The 27,206-nt window shown below is 40.5% G+C and overlaps 1 protein-coding gene across 4 annotated transcripts in view; it reads left to right on the plus strand.

Moving 5' to 3' along the window:
- The first annotated feature begins 2,090 nt into the window (after window positions 1–2,090).
- The window catches only part of SLC38A1 (solute carrier family 38 member 1), a 77,742-nt gene continuing 52,626 nt past the window's right edge, over window positions 2,091–27,206 (plus strand). The window contains exons 1-3 of one of the 4 annotated variants that reach the window (XM_036761319.1): window positions 7,325–7,627; window positions 7,749–7,781; window positions 21,617–21,732. In XM_036761319.1, coding sequence (XP_036617214.1) covers window positions 7,544–7,627; window positions 7,749–7,781; window positions 21,617–21,732 — 233 coding nt within the window. In that variant the 5' untranslated portion in view covers window positions 7,325–7,543. Of the gene's footprint in view, window positions 2,412–6,904; window positions 7,628–7,748; window positions 7,782–21,616; window positions 21,733–27,206 lie in introns of those variants that run through there. The other 3 variants (XM_036761321.1, XM_036761320.1, XM_036761322.1) reach the window with 3 other exon arrangements.

Raw genomic sequence — 27,206 nt, forward strand, 5'->3', positions numbered from 1 at the left:
GGGCTGGAGACTTGTTTCACTCTGTCATTTTGTGGGTTCTGAAGCTCTAGAATTTGTTTAGAGTTATTTTTTACAGGTGTTTGGAGGGATTTGGGGGAGAGCTCAAGTGAGTCCTTGTTTTCATGCCTCCATCTTGGCTCCACCCCACTAGCTTATTTTTAAAAGCAATTTTATACACAAACTGGGATGGATAGTTTTAATTACCAGAAGATACTATAAAATAACATACACGACATATAAAATTACTTTTCTCAAACTGTTCTGCACAGTCCTGATGTTCCATACAATGTACATAGGACTTTCAGTAGAAGTTTCATGTATGTTAAAATTTTATATTGTTCTGGTTCCCCTGATCACTTTGCTCCCCCTTTCTGTCAGTATAGTAAATATTCTGTATAAAGTGGCAGTATCAGGAAGTAAGATTGCAAAGGGGAACCTACACATCATGTACAAACTTTCCAAAGATCAAAGGAGCATAATTTGCAGACCGTATCATATATTAGACAGAAATCACATCCTGAGACTATGGGCTAAATCAGGGAAAGTCATCTGGGCTTTGTTATCAGGGATTTTTGGTCCTATTATATATATATCTCAGAAAACTCCAGACATTAACAAGCAGAGCACCAAGGGGTGCTGATAACTTTGAGGTGACATGTATATGTTAAATTTAAAATTTTACTGACAACTTTGAGATGAAGTGGTATGTCAATGAGCTAACCCTAATGATGCCTTCCTTCCTCACCACCCTATCATGATCCCCACACCATCTGATTCTGTAAACTTTTTTGATGCTTGGCTCTGTACTCTCTGTGCTGTTTTCCCCCTACATTCTCTATGTCTTGTTAAAGTGTGATTGCCACCCAGCCTTCACACTGTCAATGTGATTTTTCCCAGAAGTACTGGAACAACTGGACTGCCTGTCCCACTTAATAATTTTAAATTAATTAGAAATTCAATTAAATTGGCACAGAGGGAAACAGTTTTGGCCAGCTAATTAGCTAGGTGGATCCAAGCATTTGGAATTTTAGCTAAGAGGTATAGAGGGCTAGCAATCACATTGCTTACTTTGTAATTATTCAGAGGTATCTTGCCTGCCTGTTGCACTGTCTGCTTCAGGAAGTAGCAGAACTCGTTCACATTCTCCAGCCTGCCAGAGAGCTATATGCTCCCTTTCAATTGAAGTGTATATAAAGGGTTAAAGCTGTTTTAATTTTAAAGAGGCAGGTTTTTTCTCTTCTGTGTACCTGGTGTCTTTGTACTTCACCTCTCTTCCACCTCCTCTTCACCCCCAACTGCTTCCTTCTTGCCCGTAGTAAATTCCTACCTGCCTTCACAATCTGTAGCCCTCATCCTCAAAATCACCCCAACCCTTCCTCTTTCCCACCAGGGGTGGTCCTTTACCCTTCTCTACTGCCCCACATCCACAGCAAACTGAAGCAACCCCATAACTTTTTCCTGGCTGTGTTCTCCCACCTCCCCTTAATACATGGAAATGTTTGTTAAAGGGTAGGGCCTTTTAGTCTAGGGAAAAAGAACCATTTTTATGCTCATGTAGAAGTCCCTGGAAAATGGACAGGCCAGGCTTGCAGTCAGGAAAACTCATCTTCCTAAGTTTAAATCTGGCCTTAGATACTTACTAGCTGTGTAACCCTGGGCAAGTCACTTAACCCTGTTTGCTTCAGTTTCCTTATCTATAAAATGGGCTAGAGAAGGAAATGCCAAACCATTGATCTTTGCCAAGAAAACCTCAAATGGGGTCACGAAGACACAACTGAACAACAACAGCTAAGTTGGGGTTTTTTTTGGCTAGTTAGGGGAAGGAAGACATTCCTTCTGTCATATAGAAGCATGGCCACAGGTGGACTGCTTGGCACCTCTCCAATGCTGGCCACAGTGGGAATACCCTGCACCTGCGGAAGAATAAGCCTGCATAAGGTAGTTTTGGGGAAAATGTAAGCACAAGCCACATGTCTGCAATGGACCTTAGGGGATCAGAGAACTGCCAACAGAAGTCCAACCCCCTCTCATTCCAGAGTCTTGAGGACTGTGTATCTCCTTCCTGGTTACTGGTTACCCTGGTAACCAACATAGCTAATGATATGATACAGAGGCAAGGAAGGTGGCTTGGAGTGTCATTGTCTTATATTTGCTATTGTTGTTGCTGGAGTTGCTTTCCTAGTCTGATGGATTCTGGCCTCTGCTGAATTCTTAGAAGGTCCCAATCTGAGTTTTGCTCTGAAAACTGGGCAAGTTTTGATTGAGAAATCCCCTGTTCCCTCACTCATTAAGGACCCTCAAGAAATCACCAATTTCGAGCATCTGTTGGGGCACTAGAGGAATTTGATTGCATTTGCCAACCGCTGCTTGTCACAATGATAATGGATAACAGTGGAGTGTCTTCTGAAGAGGTAAGCTGAATATTCACCTTGACTCTACCCATGCACCCCCTTCCCCTTCTAGGAAGACAGAGTTGAGGAAGCAGAAGAAGAAGATCTAAAAGGTAAGGCATCCAACCCCCATTGCTAGACCAAGCTTTCTCTCTCACCACGGGTAGGAAAGGAAGCTGATGACGGATTGGAACTGCATGATGAAGTTAGCTTGAGATACAGAACAGGGAAGACTTGACCCTGAAGGCCAGAGAAATGAAACGATTAGCCTCTATGTGTAGGGATGCATAGTCACTGAGTGCCCACCTAAAAAACCCTGGAGAACTTAGGAAAATAATCACACCAATGCCCGGAGGAGGGTTTTCTGGGCCTGGAGGGCTATATAGCCCTCCCTCTTGTCCATCACAGCTAAGGCACAGGCCCAATGGACTATTTTAGAGAAAGGCCAGGCTTTGGCTCAGCTCATGGGCAGGCACTATGTTGTGTGTTTATCACAGTACTGATATACCTACCTTGGAGGAGGTCTGGAAGAGACCAGAGAATGCCCAACTCGATGAGGAAGCCAAAGTTGTGTTTCTGAAAGGAGCCCCAGAGAACCTCTGTGCCATTCTCCTCATGATGGCAGGCACTGAGACTGTGCAGTCCCTGTTAGACATCCTGGACCTTGTAGAGAAACACTAAAGTAAGCCTGAGCTTCAGGTATTTGCCATCCAAGGGAATGGGGATCACAGAAAAAGGGGAGGCAAGTAGAATAATAATAGAGAGAACACTGATCAGGGACCAAGTCCCAATCTGAGCATAGCAAAAGGCATCCATGGCAAGGGTCCTTGAGACAAAGGACAAAAAGATTGGCATGTGACAGTACCCTGTACTGGAGAACAAGGGATTTAGACTTCTGCAGTTTTGTGCCAAAATCTCCAAAGAAATTCAGACCCTTATAGGTATAGTACATGGAAAAAGACAGGGAAGTTCCAACGCATGCCAGAGGCTCCAGACCTCTGGCAAAGTGTGTTTGGCAGAGTCCTTGAAGGACCCCATAGAAACCTGCCAGCTCTAAGGACACTGGGCCCCCTGTTTCAACAATCCGGCTAGCAGCTTCTGTCGGGGTGAAAAACCAACAATCAGCTCACAGAACGCTGCAAAAGCCCAGGTTCTTTTGATCTGCTTTACCAAGGAAAGCAACGTTAAGGGGTTGACAATCTTACTTTAATCCAGCATACAAATACCATTCACTTAGTTCAGGGGAAAAAGCCAGCACCCTGAACTTCAGAGCAAATACAAACAAATTACAAACATCAACAGACAGACCAAATACAATTCATAGTTACCAACATCTGAGTTCAGCCAGGGAGCTCATAACAATGGCTGGCCCAGAGTCACGCATGCCACTACTGCTGTGGGTCAGAGCTCCAAAACAGGAAAGCCAACCTCTGGGTTTATATGTCTTGTTCAGGGTCAAGGGTGAGTCACACATGCAACTCACCCACCTGACCTAAAACCATCACAAAAAATGTGACTTAAACCCATGTGGTCTAAAAGCCTCTGATGTCACAAACATGTCACTCAAACCCATGTAAACTAGGCTTTCCCTTGAGGCAAGGAGGACATCAAGGACTCCTAATTTAATCAAGGAAATAAAGGCCAAACTCTTCAAGGGCACTTGGTTGAATTAAGTGCTAAGAGCCCATTTTGATTGCCAATACGCCCCCTCAAGACAATCACCTGTTCATGACACGGTGCTGTGGGACCCTGGAAACCAGCAGTATTTTAATAAGCTGCTGAACACTGGATTTCATGTCACCCCAGTCCCAGGCATGTACAATGGGGCCCCACTAACCCCATATAGGTAATGATAGATGCCACTCTTCAAGGCACCCAGACTACCATGGATCTCATTATGGGAGAAATCAGAGTACATCGCTCTCAGTAGTTAGAATCCCTGAGCATTCTACTCCCTTGCCCATAATTGGCATGGATGTCCTATGACATCATCTGGCCACTTGGAAAAAACCTAAGCTGTTAGTATTGACCATAGGTAAGGCCAAGTGGGAGCCAGTGTCTTCGCCCCTCCCCATGAGAATTGCTAACACCCCATGGTATAAGCTTAGGCAAGGGACAGAATGCCAGCATTCCATTGTAAAGGATTTACTTATTGAAGGTGATTATCCTCATAGTCTCTCCATTCATAGTCTCACCAGTCTGGCCTGTCCAGAAAGCAGGCAAAGATGAATGGAGATTAACTGTGAACTATAGGAATTTGAATAAGGTTGTTTCATCAATTAAAGCCCTACTATCTAGTATTATAGAGGTGAGAGAGGACGTTCAATCCTCTGGCTACTCTTGGTTTGCTGTCAAGTAGACTTACCTAATATGTTTTACCCTGTGCCCATATCTGCACCCCCAAATTGCTTTTACATTTGAGGGGGTACAATATATTTTCACCAGGCTACCTGTGGAATATCTGAATAGCCCCATAGATCCCCATAAAATACAAGCCCCCTCACAGTATGCAAAATTCTTAGGATACATATGGATCCATAAGGTCAAGGACATCCCTGCCCCAGTCTGAGATTAGCTAGCTACTCCTCCACAAAGCCCTCATTGCTGTTAAGAGGGCACAACATCCAGTAGGTATGTTTGGGTTTTGGAGACAACATATTCCCCACTTCAGAGCCATACTTGCTCCCACTTATCTGGTCACACCAAAGTCCTCCACCTTTCAGTGGGCCCCAGAGCAACAGAAGGCTCTAAGTGAAGTCAAGCATTGCCACTAGTACCACCAAGGGATGACTTCTAGGTAGAGGCCTTAGCCACAACCACCCATACGTCCTGGAATCTATAGACTCACCATGATGGCAAAAGACTATCAATGGGATTCTGGAGCAAGAAGCTCACAGACGCTGCTACAAGGCATTCATTCCTGTGCTGGCTGCCTACTGGGCTCTGATGGTCACAGAACCCCTTGACAGGCACACATCCTGTCTCTCTAAGAACCGAATTAACTATATAGCCCTAGGCTGAAGAAAACAGTCCCTGTTAAAATGGAAATGGTATTTGTAGGACAGGGTAAAACCAGGCCCATAGGGAGTTAGCAAGCTAAGTGAGTGACACAAATCCCATTATGACCACTTGTTTTTGGAGATACACACCCTCCCCCACTGATCCATTCACTAAGTGGGGCCCACAGAATCAGCTGGCAAATGCTGATAGGAGTGACGCTTATTTCACAGAAGGCAATGCTTCTGGTTCTAGTGAGAATTGCCACTGGGTAGCTGCAGCCTTCCACCCTGCAACTACTACCTCCTTGAAGGCTAATGGCTAAGGACATAACACTAGTGGGCAAAGCTGAAGTCCATTGATCTATCCATGAGGGACTTGATGAAGCACGACAGGAGCTCCCTCCTTATCTACACTGACTCCTGGGCAGTTGCTAATGGACTTGCAGTCTGGTCTGGCAAGCAGGCCCAAGGTGTCTAGCAGATCTGAGGTCATTCAGTATGGGGAGCTGAACATTGGAAGGACCTTGCAGGATATGCACAGATCTATCTCATTTGGGTCAGTCATGTCTCCACCCAAATAGGAAGGGCTACAGAGGCAACAACTCAACTTCGTGGTTGACATCCTCACATGACCAGTTACCAAGAGTGCTCCTGTTACTGCACAGGACATACCCCATATGGAAAGAGGGCTTGTGAAATGGGCACATGAATGCTCTTGACATTTAGGGACTGCTGGACTTACACAATGGTTGAGGAGAGACAACCTCCACCACACCCATTGACCAGGTCACAAGGGAATGTGAGATAGTATTGCATTCTGCCTCTGGAAACACGGTAGCATTGTTAAAGAGTCTGCATCTCACCAAATTTAGCAGGTGGACTTGATTGGATCTTTACCCTTTCAAGCTGGGGCTATTAAATATGCCCTCACCACTTCCAAACTGGAGCTATTGAATATGCCCTCACCACACTTTGGGGGAGGTGGTGAGGTAGTACAGTGGATAGAGTACTGGGCCTGAGGTCAGGAAGACTCATCTTCCTAAGTTCAAACTGGACCTCAGATACTCACTAACTGTGTCACCCCGGGCAAATCACATAACCCTGTTTCCTTCAGGTCCCCATCTGTTAAAAATGAGCTAGAGAAGGAAATGGCAAACCACTCCAGTGTCCTTGCCAAGAACACCCCAAAATAGGGTCATGAAGAGTTGGATGTGGCTGAAATGACTGAACAACAAAAATAATAGACCCTTATATGAAACTTTTGCTGTATCACTCATGTAGGAGTCCCATAGCCAATGACGTCACAATTGGACTGTCAAAGGAAATTCTTGCACCTTTTGACCCTCCCATAGCCACTCATAGTAATCAGGGCATGCATTTTGTAGGCTGGACCATGCAGCAATAGGCAGATGACACTGGTATTTAGAGGTCTATCCAATTGCTTACAGGAGCATAATGGACTCTTAAAAATCACCCTGCTCAAGCTTCTAGGAGGAAATCAGAACCCAAGTGGGTGCAGATGCCTGAAGCATTCTGCACACTGAACAGCCCCTCTTCACCCCATGGCTCCTTAAGCTCCCAATCCAACACCTACAGTCCACCTCCTTGTCCTTGCCTCATTCTCCAGGGCAAAGCCAATGGCCTCAAATGAAACCCTAAGGGAATCCTAGACCTTCCAACCACCAGCTTTAAGGGGAACTACACTGCTTTCCCTCATAGTGGTCATGGACCAGAGGGTGAAGGAGGATGAATTGGTATGGGTGGCCATGGAATCCCCTAACCATAGAAGAAAGGGAAACACCCATAGTGGCAGTAATCAAGCCATCTCAGGCTACCAAGTTCACAACAGGTGGGATGATGAGGGCAGCCCTGAGCACTGATGGCGTGATTCCTTCTCCCCTCCCCCATGCTCCCCACCTCTCTCATGTAACTGCCAAACCACAGTGGCAGGGGAGGGGGTAGGGAATGGAATGAATAAGCCATAAGACCAGTAGAGCCTTTCACCCAACAACACCAAGGTGATAGTCTCAGCTCCCAACAAGGGACACTGAGACTATCAGAAGGAAATTAGAACATATACTCCAACCTTCAAGAAGGCAGCAAGTAGCACAGAGAGTGCCAAAGAAACTACTGCACTGCTGACGCAAGACACTCATGAACCAACAACTGATGGACTCGTCTCCAGAGGCGTTGACTCCTGGTAACAAATCTGCCGTGCCACCAGCTATGGAAGACCAGGTAGCCCCTAGACCCCATCTGCCCTTCACAGAGTCCCCAGCCATCACCTGTTTAATAATCTACTTGCCCTCAGCCCCAGCTGGAGAGGAACCCACTGACTTTCTTCTTCCTTTTCCATTAGAAGAAGAAGAAGGAGGAGAGGGATCAACTGCAGGTACAGCAACTTGGGGTACAGCAGTGGAACTTCCTGGGTGATCAAATGGGGAATTCCTCAGGAGGACCCCCAAGAAACCCCAGAAGCTTTGACCAACCCAGAAGTCCCCCAGGTGCAGGGCCAAAGGACAGCTAGAACCCAGAGTCAGGCCTCAAGCCCTACCAGTCCATATGGGACCTCATATGTGCTATTTTTCCAGGACCCCAAACACTGATAAATACAGCCCTCACAACTGCATCCATTCCTCTAATCGTCCCAATCTTAGGAACATGGAGACACTCAGTGATACCCATTGGATCCATTCTACCTGAACTGACCTTTTTTATTTATTTAATTTAATTTTAGTTTACAACATTCAGTTCCACAAGCTTTTGAGTTCCAAATTTTCTCCCTGTCCCTTCCCCCTTCCCAAGACAGCATGCAATCTGATATAGGCTCTACATATACATTCACATTAAACATTTTCACATTAGTCATGTTGCAAAGAAGCATCATAACCAATGGAATGAACCACAAGAAAGAGGAAACAAAATAAAACAAAAAAGAGCAAATAGTGTGATTTGATCTGCATTCAGACTCTGTAATTCTTTCTCTGGATGTGGATAGCATTTTCCATCATGAGTCTTTTGACTCACTTTTGATTTGAGTTGTCTTAGAACCTTGCATTGCTCAGAAGAGCCAAGTCTATCAAAGTTAGTCATTGCACAATGTGGCTGTAACTGTGTACAATGTTCTCCTGTTTCTGCACCCCTCACTCAGCATCAGTTCATATGAGTCTTTCCAGGTTTTTATGAAGTCCATCTCCTCATCATTTCTTATAGCACAATAATATCCATTACATTCATATACCACAACTTGTTTAGCCACTCCCTAATTGATGGACATCTCCTCAATTTCCAGTTCTTTGCCACCACAGAAAGAGCTGCTATAAATATTTTTGTAGATGTGGGTTCTTTTCTCATTTGTATGATCTCCTTAGGATACAGCCCTAGAAGTGGTATTGCAGGGTCAAAGGTATACACATTTTTATAGCCCTTTGGGCATAGTTCCAAATTGCTCTCCACAATGGTTGGATTAGTTCACAACTCCACCAACAATGTATTATTTTTCCAATTTCCCCACATCTTCTCCAGCATTTATAGTTTTACTGTTTTGTCATGTTAGCCAGTTGGACAGGTGTGATATGGTACCTAAGAGTTGTTTTGATTTGCATTTTTCTGAACTGACATGTCTTAACCAGTTAGCTCAACATTCTATCCAGGTGCAAATGGGGACCATTGAGACCCATGCATCTGCTCCCACATCCTGGCCACCTTCATGTGTCTATGTGACAGATGAAATCTGAAATAACCGAGGAAAAAAATGGTTCAAGGTTCCAAGCAGATCAATTTATTAAGCAGTGCATGCCAATTGCATAATAGATCAGAACCGGAACTCTTCAATTTGTTACTGAACCTGAAATGCAAGAGGGGAGACAGATTTTTATGCATTAAAAGAAAACAATTAACAGGATCTAAACCAGGATGCAAGATTAGGTCATCTGATGTCTAATTGGAGGAAAGATTAGGAACTTTTCTGTGTAGGGAGAAGATAAATGAGTTTTGAGAGTGGGGGGGGAGAGCAAGCAGGTGGATTTCTCTGGATGTGAAACAGGCATGATTAGCAAGAAGGCGGAATTTACAGGAAAATGAAACTTGGGTCTTAATGGAGTCAGTTTCACAAAACAGAGTGAGTTTAGTTCACATAAGTTCTTCAATTCCCCACTTTGATTAATGAGGGAATGGTCAGCCCACTCCTGCTATGGATCACTTATCTATAAGATTTTTAACGTGATCATGCTCACCATCAACATTACAGAACAAGAAAAGACCATTGGGAAGCATCTTCTCAAATTGATTAGTACAACAGCCACAGAGTCTTACAACGATAATAATGATATACAAACCTCGTTAAATAGACTCTATAGGTAAACTAAGTCAAGCTATAGATCAGACTACTTAGAGCACTCACAATGGACTAATTTTGAGAGAGGAGATTTCCATGTCATCAAGGTGACCAAGAAAACTCAGCAAACACAAACAACATGAAACAAAAAGCCAAAGCAATACAATGATGATCATCAATATTAATAACATCAAATCTTCTTGTATGCTAGTAACCCACTCCCAATGTCTATTTAATCATCATATTTTGAGTCTCAGATGTCCCATGTGTGGGAAATCTGGTGCCTGGAAATATCTTCTCATAGACATTCTGGAATAGGCTTCATACTCAGGACAGCTCTGAAGGGAGCTCTGCTCCTTTGGTTCAGAGTCACTCGTAGAGATTCCTAGATAATTCTACTAAAATGTGCTAATAGAAAAACTTAGTACAATCTCTTAAATTTGTTTCTCTAAATCTGAAACTTCAGAGAATTTCAGTTTTTATATAGTACTTGCTGTTTCTTTCTTTACCTAAATCCTGTACCTGATATAAGAATCTTAAAAAAAGAAAATTCATGGGGGTCTGACTTGTAAAACCAACTCTTCTCTTTTAAAATTACCAGATACTTTAAAATGGGAAAATAATTCCACTTTCTTTACAATTATAAATGCAATTTTATATGTAAAACCCTTAATCCAATTTTGAAAACTTATTTTTAAAACATACTTAAAGCCTGAATTTCCACAATAAATACATTTGGAAGTCACTCATATGCATATGTATATAGTTCTCAAAGGAAACAGTCTAATCCTGTTGCTTTCTCAAAATTTACTATTCCATTTAATTAGAAAACTTTTCTATTACATTTTAATCTTATTACTTTGTCTAATTCCTCCACTTAGCAGAATATCTATTAGACAAACACATATTTGTCATTCAAACAACATGGCCAGCCCATAGGAGTTGTGCTCTCTTCAGTAGAGTTTGAATTCTTGGCAGTTCAGCTCAAGAAAGGACCTCAGTGTCCAGCATCTTATCTTTTTCAGGTGATCTTCAGAATTTTCCTAAGACAATTCAAATAGAAGCACTTCAATCTTCTGGCATGGCACTGGTAGACTGTCCAAGTTTCGTAAGTATACAACAATGATGTCAGCACAATGACTCTGTAGACCTTCAGTTTGATAGGCAGCCTAATACTTCCCCTTTCTTACACTTTTGGAGCGTCCCAAACCCTGAGCTAGCTCTGGCAATGCGTGCATCAACCTCATCATCTATGTGTACATCCCTGGAAAGTATACTGCCAAGACAAGTGAACTTATCCACAGCATTCAAAATTTCTCTGTTTGCTGTAACTGATGGTTCCATGTATGGGCAACTCCAATGGACTGGCCACATTGTTCTAAAGCCAAACGTACATTTACCTAAAAGACTATGTTACAAAAAATTCACAGTCAGAAGAAACAGCATGGAGACATTCTCAAGGTGTTCTCCAAAGAACTTCGACATTGATTGTGAGACATGGGAGGGACTGGCACAGTACCATCCAGCATGGCATGCCTGCATCAAAGAAGGAGCTGTGCTCCATGAGCAAAGCCAAAATACAGTAACTCAAAAGAAATGTATGAAAATTTAGAGACCTCTCCAGTCCAAATGTTCTTTCTGCCTGACCTGTGGTAGAGCCTTCCAAGTTCATACTGGCCTGACCAGGCACAGCCAGACACATTGTACACTGACCTCAACATCATGATGTCATTTTGGTCCTCTTCAAGTACAAAGGACAACAATAGCAATAGGAGGACATTATCTCTATGTTATTTGACCACAAATACAGATTAAAATTAGAAGATTTTTCATACTTGCATCCTATTATAGGAATTCAGAGATGTTTCAATATCAATTTATTAATTAACATATTTAGTTTATGCACTTACAAAACTTCTGCTGCTCACCTGCCCTGATTATAGAAATTTACTATGAAAGGAAAAGAAGGGACATAGTTATAACAATGTCAAGACTTGTTCCCTCAAGGGCACAGACTGACTTAACACAAGCCATAACAGAGGAAAACCTCCCTTAGCTCTGTTTGATTCTAGGCACATCATATCTGACAACTAATTATGTAGTAAAGCTCCACATTGTTCACAGGGTATCAAAAGCCAGACTCGGGATTAACCAGGTAGGGAAAGTCCCTATCCAGAAAGGAAGTAGCACAACGGGGAAACTGAAGTTCCTACCTTAGGCCACTCCAAGGTTGTCCCCTCAACCTTTCCCAGGTACAAACATTGACCCATAGCAGTTCTCACACTGCAGTACATGCCATTTTCTACTATTACCTTCATGACAATTCAGACAATTATTCCTATAATTAAAATGAAATTACAGTCCCAAGAGTTTTTACCTCAAATAGCAAAATTTCACTAACTATGACTTAGGGCTTGAATGTTATTGATTTTCTCATGTTTCCCTAACTGTTACATGTCATTTATCCTTTATTTATAAATCAAAACTAAACACATTCTGGGGTTTCAAATATACGTTGAATACCTGAGCGTTGACTCAATGTAATGAAGCTACATCTTCAAAAGACTCCATATATTTTCATAATTTTTAAGTGATAGCCCAAAGTTTTCAAATGAAAATTCACTCTTTATTATAGTAAACTTATAAATTTCCTTTCTTTTGGCAGAATGTGGTTAGTTTTGATTTATAAATAAAGGATAAATGACATGTAACAGGGAAACATGAGAAGAGGGGATCCTATTTTTTCAGTAAGGTTCTCAAACTTCAGTACTTTAGATTTTGCACCATGTGGTCAGGTGGAGTGATAAGATCTTATGATCTTATCTTGATCTTACTTGAATACAAAGTCTAAAGGGACCTCACAGATAAATATATATATATATATGTATATACATATATATATATGCATATGTATGTATGTTTTTTAGCTTTTATTTATTTTTTTATTTTCCCTAGTTACATGTAAAAACAATTTTTAACGTTCATTTTTAAAACTTTGAGTTCCAAATTCTCTCCTTTCCTCCCTTCTCAACAACCCCCCATTGAGAAGGCAAGCAATTTGATATAGGTTATACATATGTAGTCATGCAAAACATATCCATAATAATCATGTTGTGAAAGAAAATAAAGACAAAAAAACCTCAAGAAAAATGATGAAAGCTTAAAAAGTATGCTTCAATCTGTATTCAGACACCATCAGTCATTTCTCTGGGGATGGATATCACCTTTTATCATAAGTTCTTCAGAGTTGTCTTGAATTGTTGTATTGCTGAGAATAGCTAAGTCATTCATAGCTGATCATCTTACAATATTGCTGTTGCTTTGTATACAATAAAGTTCACTTTGCATCAGCCAATGCAAGTCTTTCCAGGTTTCCCTGCTCATCATTTCTTATAGTACAATAGTATTCTATTGTATATCACAATTTGTTCAGTCATTTCCCAATTGATGGGCTTCCCCATAACTTCTAATTCTTTACCCCAAGAAAAGAACTGCTATAAATATTTTTGTACATGTGGGTCTTTTTCCTTTTTGTTTTTTATTTCTTTTGAGATACAGACCTAATAGTGGTATTTTTACGTCAAAGGGTATGCATGGTTTTATAGCCCTTTGGGCATAGTTCCAAATTGCTCTACAGAATGATTGAATCAGTTCACAACTCCACCAGCAGTACATTAAAGTCTCATTTTTTCCACATCCCCTCCAACATTTGTCATTTACCTTTTCTGTCTTATTGGCCAATCTAATAAGTATGAAGTAGTTCCTCAGAGTTGGTTTAATTTGCATTTTTCCAATAAACAGTGAGTCAGAGTATTTTTTCATATAGCTATAGATAGCTTTTATTCATCTGAAAACCGGTCATATTCTTTGATCATTTATCAGTTGGGGAATGGATCTTATTTTTAAAAATTTGACTCAGTTCTCTATATGTTTGAGAAATGAGGCCTTTATTAGAGAAATCTTCAAAACTTTTTTTCACAGTTACTATTGCTAACTGTATTTCCCTCCATCCCATCCCTACCCCCATTTATTCTATTCTCTCTCTCTTTTCACCTGTCCCTTGCATCGCTCTCATTTCTCCTCCCAAATTTTCCCCTACCTCTCTTACTTGATTTTCAAAATCCCTTTTGAGCTCTTCCATGGCATGAGACCAATTCATGTTTTTCTTGGAGGCTTTGAATGTAGGAGCTTTGACTTTGTTGTCTTCTTCCAAGTGTATGTTTTGATCTTCCTTATCACCATAGTAACTTTTTTTCTATTGTTTGCTCCTTTCCCCAGCCTATTAGTTTATTCTTAACTCTTTGTTAAAGTGGGGCTCTGCTTCCAGGTTTGAGGGCGCATTGTCCCAAGCTTCAGGGGTTTTTGTGCAGCTTTTTTCAGAAATACTTCTGTGGGCCTGTAAGTTTTCAGTTTTTCCAAGGTGGTATCTAAGGAGAGGTGTTTACTACTCTCTTGGCCTGTGCTCTGGTCTGTGAGTGACAACGAGCTCTCTTTTCTGCTGTGTGAGGAGTGACTCCCTCCACAGCTGCCCCAAGCTCTGCTATGCTAGTGCTCCTCCTTGCCCTAGGACTGCCACCCAGTACCCGGATCCAAGTATGAGCAAAGCCACAGAATCCTGCCTTAGTGCTGAGCAAAATGCCCCCTATAATCTCCTTCTGACCAGTTATTCGATGTGGGCTGAAAGCTCCAGGAGCAGCCACAGCCACTGCTGATTCAGTCACTTCCAAGGCTAGCTGGTTTGTTGGGGCCAGGGCTGTTCTGGTGTGGCCTGTGCTGGACTATGCTCCACTCTCACCCAGGTGCATTAGACTTTTCTTGCTGAATTTCCACGTTGTCTTGGTCTGAAAATTTCTTTCACTCTGTCTTTTTGTGACTTCTGCTGCTCTAGAATTTGTTTAAGTCATTTTTAAAGTGATTTGAAAGGGTTTGGAGGAGAGCTTAGGTGAGTCCCTGCCTTCGCTTGGCCATATTGGCTCTGCTTCCCCCAGGTAAAATATCTTTTTTTAAAAAATTCATATAGTTTATTCCCTTGAAGCTAGCAGATACATGATCATGGAATCAGAAGCAAACTTCTCTGATTGACTGGAAGAAGAAAGACAAGGTTTAAGTAACAATTCCAACTCCAGTTTATAATCTCCATATCAAAGAAAGGAAGTTCTTAGGTAAACAAGACAATTGACAAGGTAGGATCACTTAGAGATTACAATCACAAGATGCAAATGTCTCCAGAATATCAAGATAAGAGAAATCCCACTATTCAGGCTGCAGACATTTTGTCACCAACAGGAAGGATACCCCTTGTCAATCTTATCTGGTCTTTGAAGTTGCTGACACAGAAAGGGGCATTTTTAGAATAGAGCAAAAGCAGTTTGAATGCTTTGGATGTTATTGGGGTTCAAATAATCTGAAGGGATTGACATTTCCTCTTTTTGGTTGAAGGTGAGCGAAAGCAACACCTGTAGACCAAGAAAGGTATGACTCTTCTTCAGGGAATGGGAAAGGAATTTCTAAAAAATTCTTCCTTTGCTGACCAGGGAGCTGAGCTAATCTCTGTATCTGGAGTGGGCCCCTCAGACAGAGGGAAAACAACCCTGGACGGCAATATTCTGTTTGCTAAGGCGGTAGAACATTTGCAGGCCAAAGTCAGCCTAGTCGTACCCCTGGTAACAGGAGAAAACAATAATGCAATTGTCCCTTTAAGATTCAAAAGTCTCTTCCCACACAGCTGTCTGGCAGGGGGCATCATCAGTGAAGTCCTCTGGTCCTTGGTATTTGTTCCAGCCATCTCTAGCACAGCATCTCAGCATCTTCTTCTTCTTGGCTTCTTGTGGGAACCAGCTTTCTTTCCATTTTCCTACAAAAGTTACCTTAGCATAATTTTAAGTTACCATTCTAATCCTAATACCCTGATCATTTTTACAAATTCAAAATTGGAACCTTGACCAATTGTCATGTTTAAGAAATTCACATCAGGACCCAATTTCTTATACTTTACATTAACCTATTATTAATTTCCCCACCAGGAGAATGAGATTTCACTAAGGAATTAACAACAGGCTCCAGTACATACATAACTACATTAAATGACCAATTTTAAACACAGTACACATAAAATCTTAACCTTTTAGTCATGCCATGTTTCTTTGATGGCATTTACAAAATAAACCACAAGCCATTCTTCTTTTAACATTACTAATTGTAACAAACACATCTGTGTGACTTTTAACCCCAAATAGTAAATTAATATTAACTATTTTAAAACAAAATATACTCCATTAAATATTGAACAATTTTCAAGTATCTAGTTTTATCATATACTTTTAACAGCTCAATTCATAATCTAATAGCATCCAGACAGAAAAAGAGAAGTTATTTTGTCTAACAATTTTTCTGACAATGGTTTCTCAAATTTCACAATATAAGAAAAATTTTAAGAAGTACAATAACATGCATGATATCACGTATTTAAAACACAGAGAAAAATTTATTACCACTCAGATGACACCAATTCAGTTTTCTGTATTACTTTGTGTAAAAAATATCATTTGGCATTTTATACTAATCACATTCACATATAATTATATACTAATCACACACAATCATAATCACATGTAATCACACACTAATCACTAATCACCTTATATAAAGTGATCCAATTAAAGAAATAATCCATAATAATAATAGTCAACATTTAGATAGAGCTTACCATCTTATCAAACACTTCACAACCACTATATAATTTTCATCGTCACAACAACCTTTGATATAATTTTCCCTACAGATCAGGAAGCCGAGGTGAACAGTGATAAGATAACTTGCTTAAGCTCACACAGCTAATAAATTTCTGAGATGGGAGTATAACTCAGGTTTGCCTGATCTGTGGAGTTTTCTAGCATTTTTTTTTTATTTGATGCCATAATTAATTGTTGTTCATTCAGCTATGGCTATGGTTCATGGGGTTTTCTTGGCAAAGATACTGGAGTGGTTTGCCATTTCCTTCTTTAGTGGATCCAATGGATCTTTTTTTTTTTTTTTGTCAGATAAGCAGAGGTTAAATGACTTGCTCAGGGTCACATAACTAGAAAGTATCTGAGGCTGGGTCTACCTGACTCCAGGCCCAATGTTCTATCCATTGGCTTACCAGCTTCCTGCCACAATTAATAGGAGAATACATTTTGCCATATCATAATTTAGTTGCAGGACAAATCTAAATTTAATCCAATCTGGATTTACAATCAAAAATCAAAATCTCAATTTCCCAAGGCTAGTAGGCACTTGTGCTTAAAATTTACTACCCAAAGTTAACAATTAGCTCAATTTCAAAGGTTCCTGATAGCACTTCTACCTTTCCATAAACTCTTTATGTATTTTCTTTCAAATGTCACCCAAAGAGCCAAATGAATTCCTTTCATATTCATAACCTAGCCCTACCCTCTCTTTCCCTAAGGTTTTTCAGTTTTAACCTCAAGTGAAAGATAAGGAGAAATTCCATGTGGCAGCCTCAAATTCCCATCCCCTTGCTTTGGAATTTACACTGTGGAATACACCCCTGAAATGATCTTTCCACTGAATTTCCAATCATATCCCAAACTATCTAAATAATCTTTATTCCACTGAATTTATCCTTTGAAATTTATCACAAAATTTTACATAACCCCAATTAATAGCAATACTGTTACCTTTTTGGGTTCCTAAGAGCTTGCAAGTGTATGATTACTTTCTAATTTTCTTTGGTTATATTGCTTCTAGTTTATTTAAACAATTAATTGTTATATAAAGTTTTGGAAGTTCTATTTCAACCTTCCTAAAAGATATTCCTAGTTCCTGATCACCTCCCCCCTTCCCAGAATTGTGAGTATCTATCCAGGGCCTAGCAGTCCATGATGAAAGTGGGGGTGGGGCTGGCAATCACTCCTCATGGAACCCTCTTCAGTTTAAATCCCTTTGCACTCTTTAAATTTTACTCATTTTAAAGTTTCTCCTTGATGCAAACAAGCTTTTCTCTTTTCATGGTCAAGAAAGAGTTAATAAGAGGCAACTGTTAAATTCAGATAAATTTCAAAATGCAAACCACACACTATTTTTTTTTTCACTCTGGGATTTCTTTCAAACTAGCTGCTTTCCTTCATTATACTAAAACAATAACTCAGTCTTCAGAGAAAAAGTGATCTATGTACTTTTTAGCCCTGAAACTTTCACAGAATTTAATTCTTATTTTTCCTTAAAGCAAATTCTACAGAGTGCTATCCCAAAATTCACAAACATATTTCAGCTTATGTTAAGCTTCTGCTAAATGCTTTATCAGATAGGACAAAGAGAGAGGGTTAGTTCCTGGAATTACCCAAGGTCCCAAGAGTTCTCCCCTATAATTTAAAAATGATTAATCTCTAATCTCCTTAATCTCCAAACCTCCAAAATCTGCTAAGGTGTTTTTAGCAGTTAGCATAATTTGGAATCTCTAATTCATTTATGATGCCACACATTCCTACAAAGCAGGAAAAAGTTTTCCTTTCTTTGATTATCTGACTTTATCTCTCTAATCCCAACATAGCCAGGGCTGAAATGACAGAGAGTGTCTTGCAGGTTTTTCTTCCTCTTTAATCCAATCTCCTGCTGAAAGCCTAAAGTGGGAGTTACTCCCTCTTACTGGGACAGAGTTTGGCATCACTTTCAAATAGAAAATTATGAAATGTCATTAATCTTCCCCAGCGTACTTAGCTCTCTGGCTGCAACTTTTTCCAGCAGTCTTTAAGGCTGGCTGCATTTTCTCCTTAGAAATCTTTCAAGGTAGCATAATCTACAGACAATGAAAATAACACAAGACAAAGATTTTCTGAGCATTTTACAAAGAAACAAAAACACAAACAAAATAACACAAACATACTTTCTTGCCTCCTTATCTCCTACTGAAAGTCTAATCTCAAAGTCTTCAATTTGTCATAATTAAAAGTCCCTTCCTCAGGCCAATTTTGGGATCCATTTGGATTTTTACATATTTTAGCATAACCTGAGAGCTCTATCTCTTAGCTACCTTCTCCATTCCTGTTTGAGAAGTTCCAAGGCAATAAGAATTTCCCTAAGACCCTGTCAATTTAACAGCTGACACTTCCTGTGGTCTCATGGCAAGAGAAATTTTTTCCAAGGGGGAATCTTTTGGTATTTTACTGTTACTGGAACCCATCATTTCCTTAAAGGGAGTATCTCTTCCCCAGCAAGAGGGGGGTAAACTGTCCCAGGAAACACCTGCCCCAATAATGTGGGGGCTTACCTTAGCTTGGAAGAATTTGAGATTGAGGAAGGGAGTCTGATCTCTGGGAGTAGTCTTCCGTGAAGTTTCTGAAAGCCTGTCCTGGGTGTCTGTGTCCTGGCTGGCTTCACCAAAAGCTGTGACTGGTGAAATCTGAAATAACTGAGGAAACAAGTATTTGAGCTTCTGGGAATATTGATTTATTAATCAATGCATGCTAATTGCATAACAAATTGGGACCATGCCTCCTCAGTTTAGCCCTGGACTCCAAATACAAGGGGAGACATATGTGTTGTTGTTCAGTTGTGTCCAATTCTTCATGACACTTTTCTTGGCAGCGATACTGGAGTGGTTTGCCATTTCCTTCTCCAGTGTGTCCCCATTTTACCAATGAGGAACTGTGACAAATAGAGGTTAAGTGACTCTCCCAGGGTCACACAGCTAGTAAGTGTCTGAACCTGGCATTGAACTCAGATCTTCCTGACTCCAAGTCCAGTGCTCTACCCACTGCACTGCCTAGCCTGCCATTTTATGCACTAAAAGATATAAACCGGGATACAAAATTAGGTGATCTGATTTCTAATTGGAGGAAAGATTAGTGACTTTCAGAGCTGTTATGGGAATGAGTGAATTTCAAGAGTTGGGAGCCAGGAGAGTGAGCAGGTGAACTTTTCTGGGTGTGAAACAGGATGTCACTCAATTCCAACAATTGAAAACAGGTAGAATTGACAGGAAAATGAAACTCACATCTTGGAATCTTATAATGTGGAGTCAATTTGGTTCACACAATTCTTTCTACTCCCTTATCTAGGAGGATTTTGTGAAACTCCAAACTGTGTAAGTTTCTTGAAATTTGCTGGCCTGTCTTGCAACAATTTCCTGAATAGGCTGGACTACCCCCTATCTGGCTGGTCCAGTATAGAGGCTCCCTAGCAAAGAGCAATCTCCGCATGGCAATGGCCAAAGCTGATGCCTCCACACAGAATCTTACTCAATGTTGGGCATGTTACAACCCACCAGAATTTGGGGGAGGATGATTCACCAACACAGCTAACTCCTGCACACTTCATCTCACTAAAGTTTTGCAACTAGATGAGGGAAAAACACCTTTCAGTCATTCACTGCCCATGGACTACTTCAGCCCCATAGCACAGGACTCTGTGTAGCATTCCTGACAACACCAGTAGGTGTCACAAATTGTTCAGGTACTGCCCCCACAAGATGTCTCCAGATATGTGCCCCCAATGGTCAAACTTCAACACTATAGTGTTGTTCTAGGAAACCTAGAAGTCACAAAGATCAAAGGAGCATAATTTGCAAACCATAGTATAGAAACCATAAAATTACATCCTGAGACTATGGGCTAAATCAGGGGACACCATTTAGTCTTTGTTGTCAGGGCCTTTTTGTCCTATGATATATACACCTCAGGTAAGCTTTATTCTAAACATCCACAGTAAAAACAGCAGAATGCTAAATGATGCTGATAATTCTGAGATGATGTGGATATGTTATCTTTAATGTTTTCCTGACAACTTTGAGATGGTTTAGATATATTAATGAGCTAGCTTCAAGGTGGTATGGATAAGAGTTAGTCCCCTGCCAATAAAAACTCTAAAAATGAAACCCCAAACTCTTTCCCTCCCCTCCGCACTCTTCTTCCATCTTCATCTAGGTCCACGCTACTGAGTGCTTCCAATTCTAATCCATTGGTTACTCTCTGTGCCTCCCTTCCTCCCCATTCTCTTCCTCACACTGCACTTCAATGCCCCATCCCCATCTCCATGCTATTGGCCTCTGTACCCCTCCCCACTTTCCACTACTTGTCTCTGTGCTTTCTGTGCTATTTGCCGCTGTACCCTCTGTGCTTTATTAAAATGTGATTGAGGACTCATTTTTCACTGCCATTGTGTTCTTTCCTGGCAAGTGCCCAAAGAACTGGGCATCTGCCCCATTTGGTAATTTAACAAATTAATTAGCAATTTACCATACTAGTGATATTTTACCATCTAAAAATAATAAATATAAAATAATGGACTTAATTTCCTCTATTTTGCTTCAACATTTCCTCAAGCTCCCTCCCATCCTAGTTTCTATCCCAAGGTCTTTCATATATAATAGCTCGTATTTTTAGGGATATAAAACAATTTGTATACATTGTCTCATTTGACTCTCAACAACACTTTGAGTAATAATAATAACTAATATTTATATAGCAGTTTGAGGTTTGTAAAGTACTTTATTATCTCATTGGATCCTATTAAGGAGTAGGTACGATTATAATCCACATTTTATATATGAAGAAGCAACTAAGAGAAATTAGCTTGCCAGAATCTGAGACAGGATTCAAACTAGGCCTTCTTGCCTTCACATCCACTATTTTATACTGTGCTATATTTATTTATTTATTTAATATATATTATATATATTATTTATACCACTGCCCACTGAACAAAAAGTGCACAGCCACAAAAGTGAATATTTTATATCACAAATGTTACTTTTTTCTATTTCTAAACTTGAAGCTACTTAACTATAGTGCAAAATAAACTCTCCCCAAAATGATCTTTTGTCTCCGTATTGTACTGTAAATGTAATTTACATTTTATTTATTTGTTTTTCTTACTTTTCTTTCTTTATGCAGACCGAAGGAACAGCCTCACTGAAAATGTCTATTTTTAACTTATCCAACTCCATTATGGGCAGTGGAATTTTAGGACTTTCATTTGCTCTAGCAAACACAGGAATGATACTATTTTTGTAAGTATCAATAATGAAGTGATTTGGCTTTGACATCCACTCCAAAGTGTTTGCATTTTTAGAATAAGATTTGGAAAATGTTTTTGGTAGTTGAGAACTTTCTGATTTTCTTGCTATTACTAGAAGATATTTAGGTAGCAGTCTATATTTTAAAATTATATATATATGTGTGTGTATATATAGATGCATATACATATATGGATATATATATATATATATTCATATACATCTATATTATTTCATTTGATCCTCATGATGGCCCTGTGAGGTTTAAGTAGTAAAAGTAGAATTATCTTCATTTTGTAGGTGTGGAAACTTAGCTATAGAGAGGTTGACTTAACCAAGGTTATAGAGCTAGCAAGTGACAAAATTCATGCTTTGTGACTTCAGATCTACTGCTTTTTCTGTTACCAGAGCTGCCTCTCACTAACTTGGGTAATTCACCAGTTCTTTCCCCCTAAATTCCAAGGTCCATTTTTTACAAATGGGTGTGTCAGTCTCAAAATGACTATTATTTGATTACTTAGAGTTCACCTAGCTATTAAGTAAAAGGAAAATGGGAAATCATTTTTAAAACAGTATGTGCCATGTATCATAGTGACATTTGAAAATAGAAATTTAATATGTGTGTCTTCTTTGTTACTTCAAAACTGGTTTGTGTGGACCTGGTCATCAGAGCTTAGCAAGAACTATTAGGTGCTCTCTTATTATCTCTTTACTATTAACTCTCTAACAAGGAACTTTCAACTCTCTATTAGCCATTTTGTTCTCATTATAAGAGAAGACAAAATTGAAATAAGCCTGAATAGTTTTGCCTTTTCTTTTTTGTTCATTATTTTTTCCATCCATGGGACCATTTCCCTTAAAAAGCCACAGAAATGAGTTGTGTAGGAATGATACTGATTTTCAGGGTGTTTGAAAGGGATATGGAGGTTCTAGAGTCTCAGCTCTATTATTGATTTCTTGTGGAACCTTGGATGAATCATTTTTGTCTGTACCAATGAGACTTCAATCTCCCTCTGCACATGAGATTTCTAACTCCTTTGGCTCCCACCTAATCTCCAACCTCAAGTGAGAAGAGGAGTGACCACTCTCCCTCCATCTCCTGCTGTATATGGCCCCTGATGGAAGAGGAAGAAGAAAGTTAGTGGGGAGTGGGACTTCCATCTCCTGCTGGGCAGGTTTGACTTCTATCTCTTGCTGCATGTGGCCCCACATAGGAGAAGAAGAGGAAAAATTGGTGGGAAGGAGGACTTCTATCTCCTGCTACACTGTCTCCTGCCTTCTGAGGAAAAAGGAAAAGTGAAACAGGGCATTCCATCTGATGGTATGCCTTCTATCTTTTGCCATACTTGTCTTCTAACTGATCTCCAGCATTTTCTGGGAAGTGTAGGGTCACCTTGGATTCAGTGATAAATATTCTAACACTTAGTCATGCCCTAAACATTCCAGTGATTCTGAACTCCTGTAGGTCATCATTCAAATCCTATTCTTCATGCCCCATGACCCAAATACTTATTCCTACCCGCTCAACCCTCTCACTACATATTCCCAATGAAATACAACCTACTCCTACCACTGTACTAGAAAGCCTGTTTCATAGGCAACGAACTTCCCTTCATCCTAAATCTTTTCCTTTCCCATTCCTTCCATTTTGTAGCAATTTCCAAGACCTGGTTCCTCCCTGTGCACACAATCTCCCAATCACACCTTTCCAGTCGCAGGTGCACCTTCACTCATTTTCCTCAGCTCATTGGTTTAGGCAGGTGAACCAGAATAGTCTTTGCTCTTTACTGCCACTTCTGAGTTTTATCCCTACCTCTACCACTCAGTAACCTCTTCTCTTGAGGTTAATGCAGTCCATATTTACCAACCAATAAATCCTGGTTTCTGTACCCCTCCAGCTCACTCTCTCAGTGAGTTCAGTGCCTGGCTCACAATTTTTCTCTCCTGTCCAAATCTCGCTCTCATACTAGGGAACTTTAGCATACATATTGACTCTCCCTCAAAAACCAAACACCTGCTCATTTCCCATGACCTGCTCCTCTGCCCCACCTCAGTCACACACAAAAATGGTCACACCCTTGATCTTGCCATCTCCCTCCATTTTCAAGAAGTCTGAAATCCTCTTATCTGATCATAATCTATTGACTTTCCATATCTCCCTCTCTCCTCTCTTACCAAACCCTACTCTTCATCTACACTATGATCTCCAATCCCTCCACCCATCAAGTATGTCCTGGGCCATCACTCTTCTCCCTAGCCACTATCTCCTATTTTCCCCATCTTGACCCATTGGTGAACCAATTCATATCTGCACCATCTTCTTCTCCTGTGTCTCTGGCCCACTTATCATATCACTCATTGCTCCCTGCCAAGCCTTGGATCATTCCCACTATCCAGTGCCTTTGCTCCTACACACATGCTGCTGAACAAAGGTGGAAAAAGTCATGCAATTGTTCTGAGTCCACTACAAATTTATGTTACACAGCATCAACTGATTCCTCATTGCTGCTAGGCAAACCTTCACCTCTCATCAATTCATGCTCCTACCCTTCACACCAGCTCTTCCAAACCTCTGCATCCTTTCTCAAATGTTCTTCCTCCCCCGCCTTCTCAGCTGAGAACCTCACCTAATATTTTACAGAAAAAAATGAGGCTATCTGCTGTGAGCTTCCTGGAACTTCTCCCCTCTTCCTCATCTACTGTCACTTAGGTGTCTTCTGCAACTCTTTCCTTCTTCACCCCCATCTCACATGATGAAGGGGCCTTATTTCTTACCAAGGTTTATCCCTTTTCCCTGCTTGAGACTTTATTTCATACAATTTCCTCCAACAAATTTTCCCCTCTGCCATTCCCATCATCTCACAGACCTTCAATCTTTCCCTGTCTATTGGCTCCTTCCCTACAACCCACAAATATGCCCATGTCTCCCCCATCCTCCAAAAACTCTCACTTGATCATTTCATCCCTGCTGCTAGCCTATATTCTGCCATTTGTGGCTAAAGTCCTTGAGAAGGCGATCTACGATAGATGCCTCTGTTTTCTCTCCTCATACTCTCTTCTTAACCTCTTACAATCTGGCTTCTGATTTCATCCTTACACCAAAACTGCTCTCTCTAAAGTTATCAGTGATCTCTTAATTATTAAATCTAATAGTCAATCCTCATCTTCTTGACCTCTCTGCAGCAGTTTTTGATATTGTTAATTACCATCTTTCCCTTGATACTCTCTTCTCTCTAGGTTTTTGGAACACCACTCTTGGTTCTCCTCTTACCTATCAGACCACTCCTTCTTACTCTTCTTTAGCCTTACTCTCCTTTCCTTACTCCTACTTTCCTTAACCTTCCTTTTGCATATACTCTACAGGATATTTCTTCTTCTCCTTATTTCCATTTTTAAGACCAAGATATAACAGAACCACTGCTAGGCCTTGTTTAATTGGACTCCTCCTATGAACCTTGATAATGATAGCGTACACAGAGGACACACATATCATCTCCCCATATCTGAATGTAAGCAGTTTATACTTGTTTAGTCCTTTAGTGTTTTTAGAAAACAGAAATGAGTGTTGTATCTTTCAAAAACCTTTTACTTATCTGTTTATATAATCATGTGATTTGTATTTCTTTTTTATCAATATGGTTATTGATATTCATATTTGTTATTATTGTTACTGACATGAGTTATATTTAGATGAGTTATATTTAGAGTTTTCCTGGTATTTCTTGCTAGAACAGCCCTGAATTCTGATTTAAATATAAACTAGTTGTAGCCTATTGTAGCCTATTTCATTTAAAATTTTCCATCAGTAGCCAAGATGATGGAGTAGAGGCAGCAATCAAGATGAATTGTCTCAAAATTTCCCTCCAAACAACTTTAAAATAATGCCTGAAATCAAATTCTGGAGTGGCAGTGCCAACAAAAGTTCAGAGTGAGACATTTTTCTAGGCTAATGCAATTTAAGAGATCAACAGGAGAGGTCTACAATTACTAGATTGGATTCCAGGCCTGGAGAACACCAGCTACAGGCCTTGGCAGTGCCTACAATAATGGTAGTGGAAGTGCCCAGAGTTCACAGCCCAGAGATGACAAGGAAATTAGAAAGAGATTACAGGGGACCCTTTGCTGTCACTGAGTGCAGGACCTGGTTCTGTGTGTCAACTCTATTGCCCATACGCAGTTCTGAGTCACATTTCCAGTACACAGAGGAGCATTTGTGGTCAATAACAAGGGAGAAATGCATGTGGTCACAGTTCCAAGACACAGGGGAGTACTTGTACTTGCAGCTTCAGGGGAATAGATGGCTTGTGTACAATTTCAGAATTAAGAGGAGAGGTTGCAGGGGAGCAAGGGCCCTTCCTGGGTAAAGACCAAAGAGCAGATCAGGTGTGCAGAGACCACACCTCTCCCCAGATCACACCACATTGGAAGCACCTAAAACTTACAGACCCCCAGAACTAGCTCTGAAAGCAACAGCATGAAAAAACCTGAAGCTTGAAACAAGGTCACTCCTTCATCCCCCAGGGGAACAGAGCCCAACTCTTACATAGAGTCCAAAGTCAAGAAATAAGTTGGAGAAAATGAGCAAACAACAACAACAAAAAACTTGACCATAAAAAGCTACTACAGTGGCAGGGAAGACCAAAACACACACTCAGAAAAAGACAACAACATGGAAACAACTACAAGCAAAGCTGAAAAGAAAAATGCATATTAAGCCCAAGTCCAACAAGAATTCCTAGAAGATTTAAAGAAAAAAATAGCAAAAGAAGAGTGATGCAAGAAAATCCTGAAAAGAGAACTAATAGTATAGTAAAAGGGGAACAAAAATACCAAAGAAAATAAGATCTTAAAAAACCAGAATTGGCCAAAAGTAAAAGAGGCACAAAAATTCACTGAAGAAAAGAATTCCTTGAAAAGAGGCTAGATGGTGCAATGGATAGAGCACTGGGCTTGGAATCAGGAAGACCTGAATTCAAATTTGGCCTCAGACACTGACTAGCTGTGTGACTGTGGGCAAGACACTGTAAAGCCAATCAGGAAGTGAAAAGATCTTTCCCACCCATTGAATAGGCTTCAGGTGGGGCCAACAAAGGGAGGTCTGATTAGAGACAGGCCCACACCCTTTCACTAATTAGGTGTGAGGCCTCAGGCTGGTTAGCAAACTAGTTGTCTAGTTTGAGAGAGATGGGAAGCCCTCAGAGCCCTAAGGGGAGTTGCTAAGACCAGAGTCAATGATATATGCCTGAGTTCTAGTCAATCAGATGATGGCTAAGGACTGTATAAAAAGCGAATAGAGCTTGGAAATGGCAGAAGCTACAGAAACTGAGAAACGGAGGACTAGGAGCAAGAAGGAGAAGCTGAAGAAACCGAGAAATGGATTCAGGAGCTGAGGGCCAGCTTCCAGAGGGTGCAGAGAGGAGAGTGCTGAACACAAGAGGGAGTTTCAGAACTTAGAGTCAGCAGAGCCA

The sequence above is a fragment of the Trichosurus vulpecula genome, chromosome 5, assembly GCF_011100635.1.
Source record: "Trichosurus vulpecula isolate mTriVul1 chromosome 5, mTriVul1.pri, whole genome shotgun sequence".
Classification (NCBI taxonomy): Eukaryota; Metazoa; Chordata; class Mammalia; order Diprotodontia; family Phalangeridae; genus Trichosurus; species Trichosurus vulpecula.